At 43.4% G+C, this 19,518-nt stretch overlaps 1 protein-coding gene across 1 annotated transcript in view; it reads left to right on the top strand.

Annotated features, from left to right (window-relative positions):
* lzts1 (leucine zipper, putative tumor suppressor 1) overlaps window positions 1-18,677 on the top strand; it is a 31,902-nt gene extending 13,225 nt beyond the window's left edge. The window contains 5 exon segments of the mRNA XM_048244436.1: window positions 10,783-11,282; window positions 13,296-13,664; window positions 13,666-14,343; window positions 15,105-15,299; window positions 15,678-18,677. Coding sequence (XP_048100393.1) covers window positions 10,932-11,282; window positions 13,296-13,664; window positions 13,666-14,343; window positions 15,105-15,299; window positions 15,678-16,250 — 2,166 coding nt within the window. The 5' untranslated portion in view covers window positions 10,783-10,931 and the 3' untranslated portion in view covers window positions 16,251-18,677.
* The last annotated feature ends 841 nt before the right edge of the window (window positions 18,678-19,518 follow it).

Below are 19,518 nucleotides of genomic sequence, written 5' to 3'. Positions count from 1 at the left end.
ATTATAAGTATTTAATAAAATAATAATACTGTGACTTAGCGGTGGAGGGTAACAAATCAGTTCTGTGCAGTGAGTCATGCAAGACATTATTTAAGAAAGAGATTAAATAAAAACTATTATAGCGTACCATTCAAAGGTTATATTAAAAAAATAAATGCAGATTATTTCATAGGCATGGAATAAAGGGATTTGAGTAGGGTGAAAACCTCTGCTGGAAAGACATTAAAGTGCATAAATCACATGCTCTCTCTTTCTTTATGTCCTTTCTCTCTCTCTTTCTCTCTCTCTCTCTCTCTCGCTCTCTCTCTCTTATTTGCCCTAAACATGTCGAGTTAAATAGCTTTTACATCAGTTCTTAATACACAAATATACATGCATTCCATCGCCCGCAATTATACAGTATAGCACTCCAATAAATTGATTCATAAATAAAAATGAGCTCATATCAATTAAGTGGGATTGGGGTGGGTGTTAGCGGTGTAACACTTGTGCTAATATTCATTAAGTCGGGGCGAGGTGGTGGCGGTGGCGAGACATATGTTCCAGTCTTATCTGTAAGTCTCCATGCTGCACCCCGAGAGGTCTCCCAGGGAAATACAATTACATCAGCATCCCCAGGGGGCGTTCACAGTGGATGCGATGAGAGGAGAGGAGAGGAGTGGAGAGGAGCGGAGAGGAGAGGAGGAGAGACAAGAGGAGGAGAGAGGAGAGGAGAGAGGCGCTCCCATAGGGACTACTTTGGCCCTGGGCCAAGGAGCCGTTTTCTCGCTTCCCGCAGGCTGATTATCACAAAGCAAGCAACCGAAACCAGCAAGATTAGGTTTGAGTATGTGTTGCATAGAGGGGTGTTCAGGCATATAATATGTGTGAGGGTTTTTTTGTTTTGTTTTTTTGTCTGCATACATGACCCTCTTTTGACTCTTGCTTTTACACTGTTTCCCTCTCTCTCACACACACACACACACACACACACACACACACACACACACACACACACACTCGAGCAAACACAAACACCTAAACACATTCACACACAGACACACACACACACACACACACACACACACACACACACACACACACACACACACACACACACACGTCTGAACACATGTACAACTACACAATGGAATAGAGAGTTTGAAGATAGAGAAAGGCTTTCTCATTAAAGTAGACCCTGAACAAGTAGGAATGTGTGGCATTTGTAGGCTGCAACTGTTTCTCTTTTTTACACCATTAATTCAACACGGCGAGACCCAGAGACAAGTCCTAACCAGATCTGAAATATTATCCTGTCCTCTTCTTAGTTACGTAATGACAATTCATGCACCGAGTTGATTTGGAGCTGTAAGAAGAGGGAGAAACAAGGTCAATCCTATTGAAGGCAATGGTATCAAATCTAGTTACCATCAATGGGCTAACATAAAGAAGCACACACACACACACACACACACACACACACACACTCACACACACACACTCACACACACACAAACACACACACACCATGTGTGTTTCACTATGCATTAAGCTGGTCTCAGGTATTATCATTGTAGATACAGACAAACCGATCCACAGTGAATGGTAAAGCTATGGACACAATGTTCTGACCCCTTAGTCTGTAAAAGCAAACCCACCGTATTACAATTCATTAGCTCCTCATTCTTTACAGATGAGAGCAAGGTCAATTATATATACAGGCTACCGAAATTACTCACACTCCTATGGCTGGAAAAGCACTGCTAGCAGGTCTCCCAGCCCCTCCTGTGGTAAATTTGGGTAATAATTGTGCTGGGTGGGTGGGGAATTACTAGAGGCCATAGCATCATTGTCTGGGTGAAAAAGGAACAGTCCAATTTTCATTTCAATATCACATAAAGCCTCTGAAGATTTGCCACAGTCACCGCCAGAAAACGCTTTTGTTCTTGTGTTCGGCTGGCATGCTCAGTTTACGAAGGACATGCGTCCGCTCCGTTAAGGGGTGCACAGAGGTGATGTCCACCTTACAGTACCCAAGGGTTAGAGGAATTGATTGGGTTCATTGTGCTTCACAGTGTGGCCTGTTGTTTGAGTGACATTATCAGAGGACCGAGGAGACCTTCATTTTCTTCCCTGCGAATGCGCTTTCAGAGCCTATGGGAAAATGGGATGCAAAAGAGACTGATACAAATCCAAGGTAACTTAGCAGCAGATAATTCAGCCTTTGTCTCAGCTTTTGCTGAGACCTTCATATTCATTCACGAGGGAGACATCTGACAAGCAGCACTTTTTACAGCATTTATATTTCACTCTCACACTCACATAGACATCAGACGATATGGACCAAAAGACAATACAGGGTAAGGGAGAAAGAGAGAGAGAGAGACACATTCATTCATTTTAAACACTTTTGCCTGAAGACGCCATGTGCCTCTGGCATCAGTAGCCGACCTAACTACCTCTTTAAGGCTTTATTTATACGTAATTTCACATTACCATGACACATTACTCAGCAGGACCTTCTAGCCGTAGCTTAACATAGTGGAGAAGTGCTTTTGCATAATGTATGCACAAGGGACACTGGGGACACATATTTCCCCATATGAGTGACTGCACTGAGGGAGACTTATTGTTTATGAATAAAAGTTCCATAAATCTGGGCAGCTTTTGGCCGTCAGTTGAGGATGGCATATGGTCAGTTGAAGTGCAGTGAAATATAGCGTGGAGCTCTTCCTTAGGCATGGTGTACATTTATTACAGGCTCTATAGGTCTACTCTGTGTGTGTGTGTGTGTGTGTGTGTGTGTGTGTGTCACAATGGATTAGTTATGCTCAGAACTTCAGCGTCTGCTTGAGCTTGTGTCTGTAAAAGACTATTATTTTTCCTTTTTCAGACTGGTTGGCGTATACAAGAGGGACATGTGCAAAAGAAACAAAACACACACACACACACACACACACACACACACACACACACAGCCACTCTAAAAACAGCCCACTCCTTTCTCCCAGAGGAGTTAAAGTACCCCATATCCACAGATAAAGGTCTGTTATGGCCAATTAGCCCCCCCCCACCCACCCATGGCGCTAACCCTCCTACACCCTCTGCCACCCCATAAAACCCCATAACAACCCCCCACCCACACACCCCACATCCACCTGATGGCTGACTGTGGGGCCTCACTCACTGTAAGGAGAGTTAGATCATACTGTGCCCCAAATCACCATCCATCTCTGGCCATAATGGATCTCAACGAACTTGCGCTCAGAAGCAGCATAAAGGTCCCTCACGGCTGCTCAAAAGCTGACTGCACTCTTCAAGAATCAGATTCTCTGCCCTCTCTACACCCCATGGGGTATTCCTCATTCACAGCACACACACTCATGAACGTGCGTGCACACACACACACACACACACACACACACACACACACACACACACACACACACACACACACAGACATTGTGTCACCGGCTGTATATCATGCAACTCTGTAGTGAGTAGAGACTTAAATCTGTCTGGGTCCTCAATGACAAAATGACATCAGGGTCTTTCACGGCTGATTTTAAAAGCCTTTTCTGTGCTCCGGTGCATAGATTCAGACAGAAACAATCACACACACACAACCCGTACCCCACAACACACACACACACACACACACACACACACACACACACACACACACACACACACACACACACACACACACACAATGCTCCAATTTGGGGGATGTTGGTGACTTATTTGACAAGGACGTGCAAAAGAGTGCGGCGTGGGACATGTTTTGAAAGCTCTATGCGGGAGGGACAATCCGATGACTCACTGCACTCCGGCAAATTAAATATATGCGTAAAATAACATATAGAAGTTATTAAAGTAGTGTATACAATTATATTTGAGCTGGATATTGTGTTAGGCAGCATTAAAAATGGGGTTTAAGCAGCCTAAGTGTCGTTTAGGCTTAAGTGGGTTAAATTATTTCCTGCTGCTCCGTTGTTGAAACTCAAAATCGAAACCATGACAGAGGAAGAGGACACCACTAGGCTACTTCTGATTTTAGTGGCTTTATAAAGAACGGATGCCAGCTAGCATAGCTGTGTTACAGTAGCCTACAATCAAAATCAAGAAACTTTAAATCAGACATCTGGCAGTCTTTTTCAGTTGTGTGTGTCAAGTGCTCCTTTTGTGAGACAAGGCAAAAGTGCAAACTCCTGCATATCCTGTGAGCTTTTGCAGGCAGGAGCGGGACCTAATGTTAAAGATGCGGGTGGGAATGGGACTAAAAATGCCACATTTATTGCGGGAGCGGGTGGAGCAGGACAGAATGTTGCTGGAGTGGGACTGAAGAATCTGTCCTGCGCAGACCTCTAACGTGTATTTCATACCTTTTGTCAGGTGTTCTGCTGGGAAATGCCCAAGAATAATCCACATTACCTACTACAGTCACTAGCATAACACACCATACATTTGAGGTAGCTTTACTGGGGTTAACCATGCACAGCTGAGGTGCGTTCAGATTTGGCAAACAATGGCGAACATGTTTTCTCTGAACAGCTCAATTTCAAAAATTTTGTGAAAACGTTCTATTTCAACGAAACTCACGGAGACCTACCTCCTCCAACTGTTGCATAATATGTTATCGAATTAGAACGCACCTGTGGTTTTCACATGAAATATATTTAGATGTAAGACTGTAATGCTTCTCCACTGCTCTTTGTCACACTTGTTTCATTACCCCCTTCTCTCTCTCTCTCTCTCTCTATTTCTGTCTCACTCTCCCCCTGTCTACCTTTGTTTCTCTCTGTCAGTCTTTCACATATCCTTTTGTTTCAATAACCTGGCATAAAGCCAGAACTGATGTAATTCGTAAAGCCTGTAAACAACTGTTACCACACCCCATATCATTAACGGACAAAAGACACTCCCTTGTTCACTGTCTATGCTCTCCAAGTTAGCAATTATGATGTAGCTCAGAGCAGTCATAACACCTAAACGACTCCTCACTTATAATGTAGTACACACACACACACACACACACACACATAAACACACACATGAAAATAAATTATATGAATGAGAGCCAGAGTCCACACATCACCCGGGGCGATGTCATTACACGTCCAATCCCTGGTTCATTACTGCGTCGCCCCGGTATCATTTTCTAAAGAAATATCATCCTTAACACGGGTCTCAGCAGGGGAAGTGGCATATTCAACACCACATCCATAATTTAAAGGAGAGTATTCAGTGAGCAGTTTCGACGCTGCATTACCCTCGGGGGTCTCACCTTCATAGATTGGCTGGCCCTTGATTCATCCCCTTTCTTTACAAATGCACTGGGCAGTTGTTCAGGGGTGGCCTGGCGGTTTACATATTGGTCTGCCCCCACTAAGCACTCACAATGGACCCCTTAAAATCAATATCACACGTGCTACATCTACTAGGCAAAATCATCAAAGCAGTCCTATCGCTGAACATCGCCTTCAGCAAAAAGTGAATTTCCCCACAGAACAGTAAAATGCACAATCAAGCTGCCTGCTGTGCAAATAATGTGTGAGATTAATACAAAATACAATATGACAGTCCCTTTAGTTGTACTTTTTGTCTAGCCATGTATTTAGGTAAGTCCGTTTGAGTCACCAACAACCCAGCCCCCAGACCGCTGGTCTGTACAGAGAGATGACCATGGTGCAGCTTTAGTATGGAAGAGGTAATTTACCCCTTTTGGTGCCCTTTCCTGGGGTCTAGGATAAATTATCTGTGCCATCCTGTGCCAGGGCCAGGACTGGTCTCGTGTGTGTGTGTGTGTGTGTGTGTGTGTGTGTGTGTGTGTGTGTGTGTTGGGGTTAGTGGGGGGGGTCTCACACCACTCTCCTCTGTCAGGCTGTGGGATTAGTCTGCGGGAGTAAGGGGGAGGCCGTGTTGAGAATCTTGTAATGCTACATGGTAATGGCGGATTTGCACAAGGGTTTCAGGGCACACTTATCGCACTTACCATACATGCAGCCATTAGCCTAATGCTTAATTACAACACCTTGTGCTCAGAAACCGACTTCACAATAATCATTATTATTTCTTAATTATACAGTTTTGATCTTCTTGATGTCTGGCATTTTTATTTTTATTTTTTTCTTAATTAGGACGTTTTCGATGGTGTTCTTTGGAAAACGTTCTTTGACTTTATTGTCAACAATTGTTTTTTTTTGTTTTTTTAATGGCATTGCATTTTAACTGTCAAATGGAGCGAATAATGTTTTTAGCAGCAAAAAAGTTCTGTAAATCTAAAAGCAGCCAAATCAATTAATTTTAAGCAGACAATTGTGTCAAAACGACAATCACTGTGTGACAGAAAATAATTTACTTTATTAATATCATATTAATGACTTGCATTGGTCTATGACTTTTATTATATGACAGATATGACTTGAAATATTAAACAAGAGCTACTCTTGGCTTCCTGTGTAAATAGGCTTTTGTAGTCTAGTAGTTAGCTAATCATTCATTTTTTCAGAGAGTAAATGTGGTACTCAGGAAGCATAAAAGTGCTAGTGCACAGTACCCCATACACGGGAGGCACACTTCAACGGACAAAGAAAGAGAGAGAAGAGAGGGAGAGAGGGAGGGAGGGGGAGAGGGAGATGGAGAGGAGGGGGCTGGTCATTCTCTTTAGGAGACGTGTTTTTCTGAGTGGGTGCGGGGCCATTTTGGAACACATAGAAGGATGGTATACACAGGGTGAGTCAACAAGACCTGTGTGTGTGTGTGTGTGTGTGTGTGTGTGTGTGTGTGAGAGAGAGAGAGAGAGAAAGAGAAAAAGAAAGAGGGAGTGTGCATAATTGTGAGAGAATAAGTAAGATGCGATATATATATGATCAATGAGATATAAGGTATAAGGTAAGGTATCTGATAAGGTATGAGTAAAACAGCTAGTTGATCATAATAGGTAAACAGTGAATACAATTATAGGCTATAGAAAACATACTCTGCATGACACAAAGCAAAATGTACATGTGGGTACATTTGTGTATGTGTGTATTTTTACCTGTGTGTGCACATCAGCCTGCCCTGTCTACGTGTGTGCATGTGTGGTTGTCTGTGTGTTTCGGAAGGGGGCAGGGGGGTCAGAGCGACTCATTGTGAGTTGCACTGAGTTAATCACTTTAGCTGTGGCACACGTTCTTGTGAGGAGAGGCGCGTGTTGTTCCCCTTTCTCCCGTGGGGGACATCAGGGGTCTGGCCACCCATCCCCCCACACACACACACTTACACACACATTTACATGTCAGTTATGCAAAAGGAGCCAGAGGAGGATGAATGAGCCGGATCCGCCCCCTCATTGCACCACGCAGCCTCTTGACTCTTGGCAGTTTGATGTACTCACTTGCTGGTTCAGTCAAGGACACACACACACACACACACACTCAGAGACACAGCCTCTCAAAACACATGGTGCGCGGTACACTCTTGCTTGCACGCGGTGAGGATCTTAAAGACAGCATAGAGGGGATGTTGCCAAGTTGAACGTGCCACTCGGAGACTGCTCATCCACAGTAAGTGATCTTTGGAGTTGTGTGCATGGCGCTGTTGTGGTTGCATGGAGCTTCCGTCTCAGTCTAGACAAGTGCTGTGATAAGGAGTGGGAAGCAAGCCAGACAGACTGCCAAATAGACGTGCAGAGAGAAACAGATACATGCATGCAAGCTGCCTCCAGGATATTTTAGGTTGACTGAGAATGTTTATCTCTGCTAGACTACAGCTTTTACATGTCAAGTATAGACTTCATGTCAACTCTCTGGGTTGTCAAAAAAAGAATATCACAATGCAATGCAACCAACACAATCTAATGTTTTGCATGCAGAGAAAAACATGTTATTGCAGGACTAACTTCAAACCAACCATAATGATGGACTTTATTCTCTTTGTTTGTAATATCTTTGTTAATTAACATCTTCAAGCAGTACTCTCGCTCTTTGCATTGCATAACTAGTCAACTTTAACTGTGATATTAAATAACAACATTTATTATGTGCAAAACCCATAAAAGTGAAAGTGCAGCTTTGTTCAGAGTAGCTCAAGGGCAGCTTCAGCATGTGCTGTGGCTTAAAACAAAGAGATGCTAGCCCAGCCTTTTCATTGGAGGACATTGCTAAAGGCTCCTGTGCTCTCCTGTTGTATCTCGTCTGGGTTTCAGGAGCGAACAGATGTTGTAATTTGCAGATAGCAGCCAGGAGTGTGAGTACTCTGTGTGTGTGTGTGTGTGTGTGTGTGTGTGTGTGTGTGTGTGTGTGTGTGTGTGTGTGTGTGTGTGTGTGTGTGTGTGTGTGTGCCTGTGTGAGTGAAAGTAAGTGAGTTTGCTCTCCTAAGAGTCCAACTCAAAGTAGGTGGGGGAGACATTGAGATTCAATTGGCAAGCAAACGGTTGGAGATTAAATTTATCCACCACTACAAAAGCTGAAGTGATTTTATGGGAGCACAAGGAAGGAAGGAAGGAAGGGAGCACATGACTTAGAGGTCAACAAAGTAAACAATAGAGGATGGATACTTTCACAGGGATATGATATGAAATGATATGACATGATGGGATATGATAGGATATGAATGAGATATAACTAAGGTTTGAAACTTCTTAGCAGGGTATGTGGCTTTCCTTTTGTGTGCAGGACAGGAGAAAAACATGTGTGTGTGAGAGAGAGAGGGGGAGAGAGAGAGAGAGAGAGAGTTGTGTTTAGCATCATGTCAAGTGTGCTGTGGAATATGTATATGGGATGAGTCTTTGGTATGCCATTCATCATCATAATGAGACCTGTCAATACACGGGCCTGTCAAAGGCCACTCTTTTGTTTGTGCGGACACTCATTGCAGAGGGTCAGTGGGACACAATGTGCCTGTTATGATGGATATGAGTCCAGGACTTCAAGGCTGGTTTAGCGAGACACCAGCTGCTTCTGAAAGTGTCAAGACTGGCTGATGAGCACAGGAAAGCTCATCGGTGGTAAGATGAGGAGCCAGTTAGAAGAGTGAGAGGGCCGAGTGGGGGTCCCTGTGGATTGCCAGATCAGCAGATCAGAAGCAGTGGCATATGGAGAGAATAGAGAGAGAGTGAGAGAGCGAAAAGGGAGGGTGAGAGAAAGATTCAAACAGAGAGGTAATTTAGAGAGAACAAAAACAAACCAAAACAGAGATTGGGAGAGAAAGAGAGATAGGGAAAGAGAGAGGGAGAGAGTAACAGAATGAAAAAAACAATGAGGGGGAGCATTGGAGAGACAGGTAGATGGAGAGAGAAGGAGTGAGAGAGGTGTGAAAAATGATTTAATGGAGTGACAGAAAGGACTCTCCACTGATAATCCCTCTTGAAAAACACCTGTGCCAGGATGCCTCTCATCAAATTGTCTCTAATTGGCAGTGTTAGATTTCAGCTGCAGTGGCAGGCTGTCGATGCTGGCTTTGGGATTTCCCCTCAGAATTCATAACAAACTGTGTATCGCACTCTTTCTTTAGTCAGGAAAGTCAGGCATGTTTTAAAATAAACATATTTTTAAATATTTCATTTTATCATATAAGTATGCAGCTGCATCATTTCTGACCATTGTCACCCACTCAGACAGACATTGAAAAAATTCCCCAAAGCATCCAGGACCAGTTTTGTGGGGTAACAGGTTTGGGTATAAGGCGCACTTTCTATTGTTCTATTGTTTGCTTACTCCATGCTGTGCAGCAGAGGTAGCAGGCGGGATGCTTTATTATGTTGGCAGGTTATTAGAAGACCATACTATAAGAGTGGGATCTCCAAGGCTGTTATTACTACTGTGTGTGTGTGTGTGTGTGTGTGTGTGTGTGTGTGTGTGTGTGTGTGTGTGTGTGTGTGTGTGTGTGTGTGTGTGAAAAGTCTCCATCTATGTGATATCAAAAATATTTTAAGATTTATGTGTTTTCATATAATTAGGTATTTAGGTCATATAAATATTTTAAAACATTTTCCACATCAAACAATTAAAGGCTTTCCCCTAGATGTCCAGATGTCAACCTTGCATGCTTGTAAGAGATAATGTTAAAATCAGGAAGCTCTGAATAACTGCCATCAGCTCTTATCTCCTTATGGACACACCCAGAGCAGTCCCTAAAGACACACTTCCTGTTTCTGTGTTTGTCCCTGACCTCAAAATATTTGAGCACAAACACAAAGAGAAGTAGGCCAAAGCTGAACGTCCTATACAATCACTTTTACCTTGGTTAACAGTCAACATACTCATTAACACACACGCATGCACGCACACACACAGACACACACACAGAGAGAAGCACACACTCACACACACACATATATACATGCACACACACACTCACACACACACACACACACACACACACACCTACACACACACCACCGGAGAACCACGTGGTGTGTGCTGTTTCTTTTCACTGTTTCCCATTGTTTGTCCAAACAGACAAAGCCTTTACTTGCAAAGAACTGCTAAGAATCTGTCTATCATCAAAATCTTTTTTAAATCAAACATGTATTTAAGAATAAAATTGACCATCTAAATACATTAAGGTAAATTCTTACAGTAATAAAACAATGTTTTCAGAAAATCTGTGTTAAAATTGTTAATTGTTGCATTGTTCTAAAAAATAGCAAACAAAGATGTCTATTTTATGTTAATACATACCCAGTAAATCTGCGTCTGCTTCCCTTTGTGTGCGAGTCTAAACTACACTCACTGATGACCGTCATCACTGTGGATTTTATTTTTACCACAACTGACAAATATGTTTTTTTCTGTTTTCCTTTTCATCTCTCTCCAGGCTCACAAATGGGACTACTGGGGACTCTCTCTGGAGGCTATGTGTTCACTTCGCCCTCAGCCAGCTTTAATCAAAACAGCCTCTGATTGCATGCTCATTATCACCTTTTCCTCTGGATCCCCTTGGATGCCCCCAGAGCCATCATCATCATGGGCAGCGTCAGCAGTTTGATCTCAGGACACGGTCTCAACAGCAAGCACTGCCGCGCCTCCCAGCACAAACTCAAAAAGGGACTCCACTCCAAGCGAACAGGCAGGAGTTTGGACGGCCTTCTGAAGTATGGTTTCTCTCAGGACCCCAGCAGCACTAATAATAACAACAAAGGTATTTTCCACTCGGCCAAAAGCGACGACTTCTTTTACATCAAGGTGAGCCATAAGACCAAGCCTGGTTACCATAGAAACGCGTCATTAGAGGACCGTGATGGAGTATCGCTGGATACCGAAGCCGGTCAAGGGACTCCCCCGGAACTAATACCGATGTCTGGAAAACTGGAGAAGGTAACTAAAGTCAAAAGTCAAAGACATTTTGATTATTATCTTTTCTCATTTCAAAGTCAAATCTTGGGAGATCAAAAGCATAGCTATCAGATAAAATAACTTGAATGTATCACTGACTCTAATTAAAAAGTTGAATGTTTCAACTGATGCTGTCTGAATTTAGCTGTACTTTATAAGTAGACTCCTGCTGTGGCCAGCTGCACTACTTATACTTTCCAGGAAAAATAGTTTCTGTGCATTTCAAAAAGAAAGCCAGGTCCAGCACACACACATATATTGTGCATTTCTGGAAACTACTGACCCATGCATATAACATTAAGGGGCTTCTCCATCTCTCAAACCAAACCATGCCATTGTTTTCCTCCCAGGCCCCAGACAAGTACAGTAGTATGGCGGCATAATCCCTGGTGGTTTCCAACATTCTCTCCGAGAGCTTACTGTTGTCTACTCCATTTAATTAAGGCTTGAGATTGACGTGTTAAGAATGCCTTGATCTCCCAAGAGTTTTGGTGTGGGGCGGTGGGTGGATGGGGGAGAGGCCGCGGTTATGCAAGCTACCCCTGCTCTCAATGGCCCCTTTTATAAACTACGGGTGCCAGAGACACACAGAGCCGTGGCACGGCACAGAAGCCATGGAGTCAGACAGAAGGTATGCTGAGGCGGCGAAATCTTCCCTCTCTCACACTCTCCTGACATACATAATTAATATCATACCAGGGAGTCATCCATCTTACCGCTCTCTCTGTCTCCTCTCTCTGTCTTTTATTCTTTCTCTCTTTGTCTCTCTTTCTCTCTCTCGCCCTTTCTCTGACTCTCTGTTTGTCTCGATCTCTCCATCTCAGTCTCTCTCACTCTTTGACCAAGAGAAGAGGTGGAAAAAGAGAGAAAACAACCCATCCTACCCAACTGTGTCAGCTTGCATTTAGCCCTGTTTTTCTTTTCTTTTTTTGGTAGCTCATTATAGAGAGCCAAAGTCCCACCCCTTCCGTTTGCCACCATGGGACCTATCTTCGGAAGAATTATGAACGGTAGTCAATGGTGAAATATAAATTATTTGAATGCCTTGAATTACACGTATGATGTTTGTTAATTTTAAAGTTGTTTTTTTATGTAAAGAAAGTTGCAGTTTGTTTCGTAACTACTGAATTGCAACATTGTGAAAGTTTGTAATTCCAACGACTACAAACCCATCAGTCGTGCTAGTGACATTAGCCCATTCACAGCCTTACCGGAATGTACATGCATAGCAACAGGTGACACATTGGTGACATACATCGTTCGAGACGAGAGATGTAGTCCACTGAGCGGATTCACACAAAACCTAACATAGCTTTTGCAGTCTATCAAACAACAGTACTTTCTTGATATGAAAAATTATCTTTTTTAATTTACACACATCATATGTGAAATTCATGGCACAATTCGAACAGGACCAAAAAATAATTGTTATCTCTCCATTGATTCCCGTTCATATTTTTTCAAAAGATAGGTCCCATGGATTGGAAGTAGAAGGGGGTGACTTTGACTCTCTATAATGGTCCTGTCAACATGAAACGCTTGGTTGAAAGTTGGGTGATTTATTTATACCGCTGTCATGTCAGTGTTGATGAGCACGCAGGATTCATCCCAAAACCACAGTACAGTATCTGAATAAAACAAGCATACAAGCTGTCTTAATGGTAGACTAACCTACAAACAAACTAACCAACTATCTAGCTGACACCAATACACCTTGTCATACTATACAGTTAGAGATGAGAAGATAGTTTACTGGCTGACAACTCTGAGATCAACAACAGCTTAAAATGAAATGTGATACATGAAATGACAGAGACTGTTTAACTGAATTACTGAAATACTGAATTCCTACTGAACCAAATTTATACACTATATACATCAACCAATAAACATTTGTATAGATAGTGAAATGTTTGTTAAGTTGTTTGTTTGTTTATTTCAGAGTGTGGAGAAGTAGGCATTTAGATGTTTTTTTTCTCCTCTTGTTTATTTCAGAGTGTAGAGAAGGCCCTCATCCGACCCACGGCTTTCAAGCCTGTGCTTCCCAGAAGCAGCAGCTCCTCCATGGAAACGCACAACAGCCTGAACCAGATCCTAGGCCGTGGGCTCAGCCCGTCCGAGCGCTCCAAGGACACCCCAGAGCCCAAACAGGATGCCGGATCGGGCACGCTGACCGACTCGGGCCGCAACTCCATGTCCAGTCTACCAACCCACAGCACCGGGTACAGCAGCCAGCTGGATGGCACCAGTATCGGCACTGGGACCGGTACCGGCATGTCCACAGGCCACCTGGTCCGCTACAGTAGCTCGGCCCACAACGTTAGCCTACAGCAGCACCTGAGCGGGAACTCGTCGGGGCTGAGTCGGCGGGTCGGGGTCGGCGTGGCTCGGGGACAGCAGTTCGGGGATTGGCGAGATAACCGTGGGCAGCTGGATGAATACCACGGGCACTAGCAACCAATCGGTTAACGGGCGAGCGAACGCGTCGACGCTCAGTGACAGCCTGACGGCGGCGATGAACTTGAATAGAGACATAGCCGCCGCGGCTACCGCGTGCACTTCCGATGGTCCACTCAGCCTGGAGTTCTTTTCCGAGACGAACGCGACCAAACCCAAGGCCAACACGCCGGTCTCGGAGGTGGGCTGCGTGCGCTCACCGATCTCGATGGACGAGTCTATGATCCTGCAACTGGAGCGGAGGCTTCTGGAGCGCGAGTCGGAGCTGCAGGAGCTCGTAGTCTGCCTGGAGGACAAGGAGGCGGACACTTGCCAGCTGTTCGAGGAGAAGCAGCGCTACTGCGCCGAGGAGATGCAGGGCCTCAAGCAACGCTGCTCCACCAAGCTCCGCCAGGCTTCGCAGCGGGCGCTCCGGGCACAACAACTGCTGCAGCTACAGGTCATCCAGCTCCAGCAGGACAAGGAGCAGCTCCAGGAGGAGGTGGACCGGCTTGAGCGGGAGAGGGAGGCTGCCGAGGGGAGGATGAGGAGCTACGAGAGGGAGAACATCCAGCTGGCCCCCACCCTGGAGGAGACACAGTGGGAGGTGAGAGATGGACACATGGCTTATGCTGTCCTGGTGGTTCATCTGATAGAGTGTAGATCTGATATAGTGGTTGATTCTCTAGGAGGCTCCATAGGCTGCTGTTGTGTAAGATGCCCATATCATAAATATATTTATGCCCACATCATTGCATAAAACCATGGGACATTATGGGGCTGATGAGGTGCACTCATAGGCTTATTGATAAGGTATCTGTGCTTGGGGGAAAAAACATCTGCTAAAAGCATAAATTAATGTAAATGTAACATTAGTTGTAGCCTGACATGAGTGGTTAACTGAAGTAAACACTCATTTGTGTTTGAAGAAAAAACATAAGGAAAAACTATCCAGAAATATTGCAGTGTTAATGTAGTGGAAAAGTTCAGTCATGTACAAAATACATGCACTGCATCATTCAACTTCTGAGCTGCTAAATATTTGTAAAGTTCAGACATGGTGCAAACATTTCTTGCAACATCTGCTGAATTGGCTGCCTAGTCGGACAAACTTGCTGCTATACCTCCATTCAGTGCATTTACTGTATGTGTGGGTTTACTGAGAAGTCTTGCTGGGGACAGATCAGCTTGTGTGCACAGAAAACAGAAGAAAACGTGCCTGTAATTGGGGGAAATATTTTCTTGTGTCTCGATAGTGCTGCTGAGACTGTAAGATGCTAATGAAACCTGGCTTGTTTATTGGGCAGGGCACAGAGTTGAGGCGAGGCGTGATAACCCCTGTTAATTCTCAGCATGTTTCATTTGCAGGTGTGCCAAAAATCGGGGGAAATATCGCTCCTGAAACAGCAACTGAAAGACTCGCAGGCAGATGTCGGACACAAGCTGAGCGATATCGTCAACCTCAAAGCGGCACTCAGGGAGGCCAAGAGCAAGATGGAGGAGCTGGAGAAGAAGAACAAGGAAAACGAAGACAGCATCCGCTCTCGTTGCGCAGAAGTCGAGGTACAGACTCCATCTTTCTAGAGTTGTACTCCACTTTTTCCTTTAAACACAATCTAGTTCATCCCTATGCATCACACGTAGACCTCAAAAGTGCTCTCTTGCATGCAGAAAGACTGGTGGGGTGAATGGTGAATGGTATTAAATGAGAGGAGGGATTCTCTCAAGTCCACATTTGACAGTGCTTGACTTCTGAGAGCAGAACTTAATGTTGGTATTGTGTGAATTCCCTGATAGCAAGAACAGTAAATATGGGAAGATATAAGTAGATCCTGTACAATTGTGGTATATTTACCCTACACAGTGTAAATGTCAGAAGCAACAACACAATAGTTAAATATAATCACTTCCTAAACTGTGAATATGTTATCCATTTGTCAGGTATGCCAGAATGAACTACAAAGAAAGAAAAATGAGGCAGACCTCCTGAGAGAGAAGGTGGGCCGCTTGGAGACTGACATCAAGGGCATGAAGCAGGAGCTGAGTCTGGCCAAGGAGGAGCAGGTGAAACTGCAGAGCAGCAGAGCCAAGCTGGAGGAGGAGCACCTGAAGCTGCAGATCACTAGAGCCAAGATGGAGGTCTTTGGCAAGGCTGAGGCAATGGATCAAGACAACACTGAGAGAAACAGGCATAGAGACGCAATGGCGGACACTGACACCCTGCAAAGGGAGGTGGAGAGGATGAGGAAGGAACTGATGGAGGAGAAACAAAAGAAAGACAAGATGGTGAACAACTTCCAGCAGGAGAGACAGACGTGGAACAAGGAAAAGGACAAAGTGATCCGATACCAAAAGCAGCTGCAGTACAACTACTTGCAGATGCACAAAAAGAACCAAGATTTGGAGAAAATCCTGCGGGAGCTGACTGCAGAGATGGACAGCCGGACTGAGCTTGACATGGACATTCACAGTCCCCCGCTTCGCTACGACAACATGGTTGCCACAGAGATATAAGGTCAGGGATGGATGAAGCCATGGAATCCTTTTCTGTTTCAATGGTTAAAGCAATGACATCACCATCATGATCTTTTTCATCGATCTCCTTCATCATCACCATCACCATCATCATCACCACAAAGATGTATGGATTATTTACAGCACCAGGAGTGGATGACACATCATCATCAAGAATCAATGCAACAATAAGAAACCAGTTTATCATTGTCAGAGCTAAATCAATTTTCAATGTTGTTTGAATACATCAAGGTCAGGGTGGGAAGCCATAGTTTCACGATCCTTTAGGGTTGACAAGAGACAGCCTTGAAAGGTGCTAATATGGATGCGTGGTTAATAAATGTGCTCACTGTGCTCAAGACAGAGCACATGATTGGATAACTGCACTAGCTAATGAGTACTGACCCAAATCCAAATCCAAACATCTTTGCTGACTAGCAGATAAGGAAGTGTAGCGCAGCATTTCCAGACTATAATCCCACTGACATCTGACCTGACATGTAGCCTGGCAACAGCTGAGTGAGGCTAAGAAGAGGGAAATGACAGTGACACGGTCCTATTTTCCCTGTTATCTGCCCAAGAGTCTTTATAAAAGTATGCAGTTCTTGAAACCCCAGTTCTAACCTGGAAATATGTATTTTCTTGTTCCGATTGTACAGATACCATATACAGTAGTCGTGTTAGTTGAGATTTCTGCAATGTTTTAAGTGTATACAGCTGAGATACACATATGGTTCACTTCATTCAAAATAAAGACTACCATGGCTAAATATACGGTATATACAGAATATTCTAATCAGTTCCTGAACTATGTGTATGTATGGATATACAGTATTATATCCTCACAGGACAGAGATGTGTTGAATGTAATGCAGCCCATTAGTAAGAAACATAGCTATAAGCATATAGTTATAAAGACTAAGCCCTCACTCCCCCACTGAAACAAAAAAATATCACCCTGGTATATTAACACACTAATGTTGAAACATGATACTGTATCTTATCAGATCTATGTCCAAAGTCAGATATATAGCCACAAAGCACTTGAACACTAACGGTCGAATGTTCATACGATGCACTAACGGGTATATGTGGCTTGTGCAAACAGTGTTCTTGTGAGCCTTAACTTCACTGATAAGACGGCTGTCACCGCAGATGCAGCTTACATCTGCCACACTACACCTGTACAAGATATGGCAACATCAGGATCTCTCTCACAGGAGACTAAATGGCATGTATAATACAAAAATGATATATGTTCCCTCTAATTTTAATTTGATATCAATCTTTGCTCACTGGAAAGCCTTACAATTCAGTCAGATTTTTTTGTTTTTATATATAGAAAAGACAGTTAGTTGAACCAAATGAATATGCAACAGCAATAAAATTGCTAATTATTAATTGTGAACAGTTCCAAAGTGTTTGATATTGAAATTAAGGCATTTTTGAGACGACAGAGCAGCTTGTTAAGAATGGGTAAACTTACTGCATACATACTGATTGGTGTTAAAGGTGACACCAGGTCCAAAAGAAGCCCATGTCTCTCTGCATGACCCCAACTACCTAACCTACACTTAATCAGTCGTCTGGTCAGTGGGGAGTCTTTCTCAAATCTCAGTATTTCAATGCCCATTTGATATAAGAAGTCCAAAAGCCCCCTAATGATTATCTTTGTCAAACAAAAAAATCAAATGTAGAGACACTGATGAGAACCTAAGATATGTTAGACAAAAGTGATAAATTGAGGGCAGAAAAAGTTTGGCATCCACTCAGTGACCTCCAGTGGTGAAAAAAAATAACAATACAAAATGTCTTCCCATCTTTCAAAACCCCTTAATGCGTTACTGTCTGGAGAAACAGGGAGGGTTTAAAGAGAACTGAGGCTTCATATGACAGTTGCATGTTATTTATGGAATGGATACAAGGTAGAGATTAAAATCCAATAAAACTGATATTTTGAATGTTAAGACCTGCAATAGGTTCACCATGGCGAGCTACGATGACACTATTTTCAGTATCCTACTTCAGGACTCTCAAGCATTTGTTTTCTTTTTCTTTTTTTTTCTTTACTTGATGGAGATGGTTCACTGGGCACAATGTACTGTTCACAACATCAGATGTTCTACTATTGCACATATGTCCAGAATATAGCCTAGAACTGTAGTTTTCTTTTTGTCTTCTGTCTTGTCATATCAATGTCTGGGTTTCGTATATATTCCACCCCAGCATTGTCCACACTCTCACTCCACATCACTTACTATGGGTATTGTGACATAGTCCTAAGAACTTTTTCAAATACTATTCTCACCAACACTAAATGGTTACAGTGGCTCCCAAATAAGGCATTCCACAGATTCATTTTTACCCGATGTACGTATTGTATATTTCTATTTATTTTAAATAAACAAAAATAAAGAGGCTCTTTGAAAGAAAGATGTTTTGATCAGTGTATTCCTCCATACCCCACCCTTAATGCTACAGTATATGGATCTTCATACCACAGCCACAAATCAGCATTATGCACTCTGTGACAGTTTCCCTCCAACAGGAGTGGGTAGATTAGTGACAATAAGCACGTGTCTGTTTGAGATGATTTAACACACACACACACAAAAGCGGGGGGGATTTAATGCATGGCAGAGCACACCGGTTGAATCTGTCACTAACTCACACTTGATCCTCCTCCTCGGCACCTCTGGGTGAACTCCTGCTCTTTGTGTGTGTATCTTATCACTGCTCCTGTGCTTCTTAACCCTCTTGGTAGAATAATCCATTTCACTTTTTTTCTTTTCTTTTTTTCCTCTATTTGTGCAAAGAAAATAAAAAATAAAACCCAAACTCTCCCATCAGGAGGGTTTTTCTTTTATGTCAGTCCAGCCTCCTCTCCGCCTCAGCAGCTTAGCCCCCTGTAGCACAATCAGGGGGTCGGACGTGGAGTATCAGTCCTGAAATCAAATCAAAAAAAGCCTTTGTCTGTGTTCAGATGCGGCTGTCAAACACAAAGATATATCCACAAAGCCCCTGCATGTTCTTAAACAGACAATGCCTAATTGAACTTTTCATCCTGTTGGAGGAAAGCCTTCGTTTGGCGTGTTGATGAGAAAGACAGAAGCTGCAGGTGGATTAGTTATATTGCCAGGCCCGCTACACATATTGAGCTCATTCATCATGTTCAGTTGTATTGCTAATGATTCAAGGTTAATCACTGATAAGGAGCCCAGCATTGTCTGCTAAAGTCTGACAAGGAAAGGGGGCTGCATGTGAGACA

The sequence above is a fragment of the Alosa alosa genome, chromosome 5 (assembly GCF_017589495.1).
Source record: "Alosa alosa isolate M-15738 ecotype Scorff River chromosome 5, AALO_Geno_1.1, whole genome shotgun sequence".
Lineage (NCBI taxonomy): Eukaryota > Metazoa > Chordata > Actinopteri > Clupeiformes > Clupeidae > Alosa > Alosa alosa.
The sequence above is the reverse complement of the archived record's forward strand: the minus strand, read 5'-3'. Positions and strand labels throughout refer to the sequence as shown.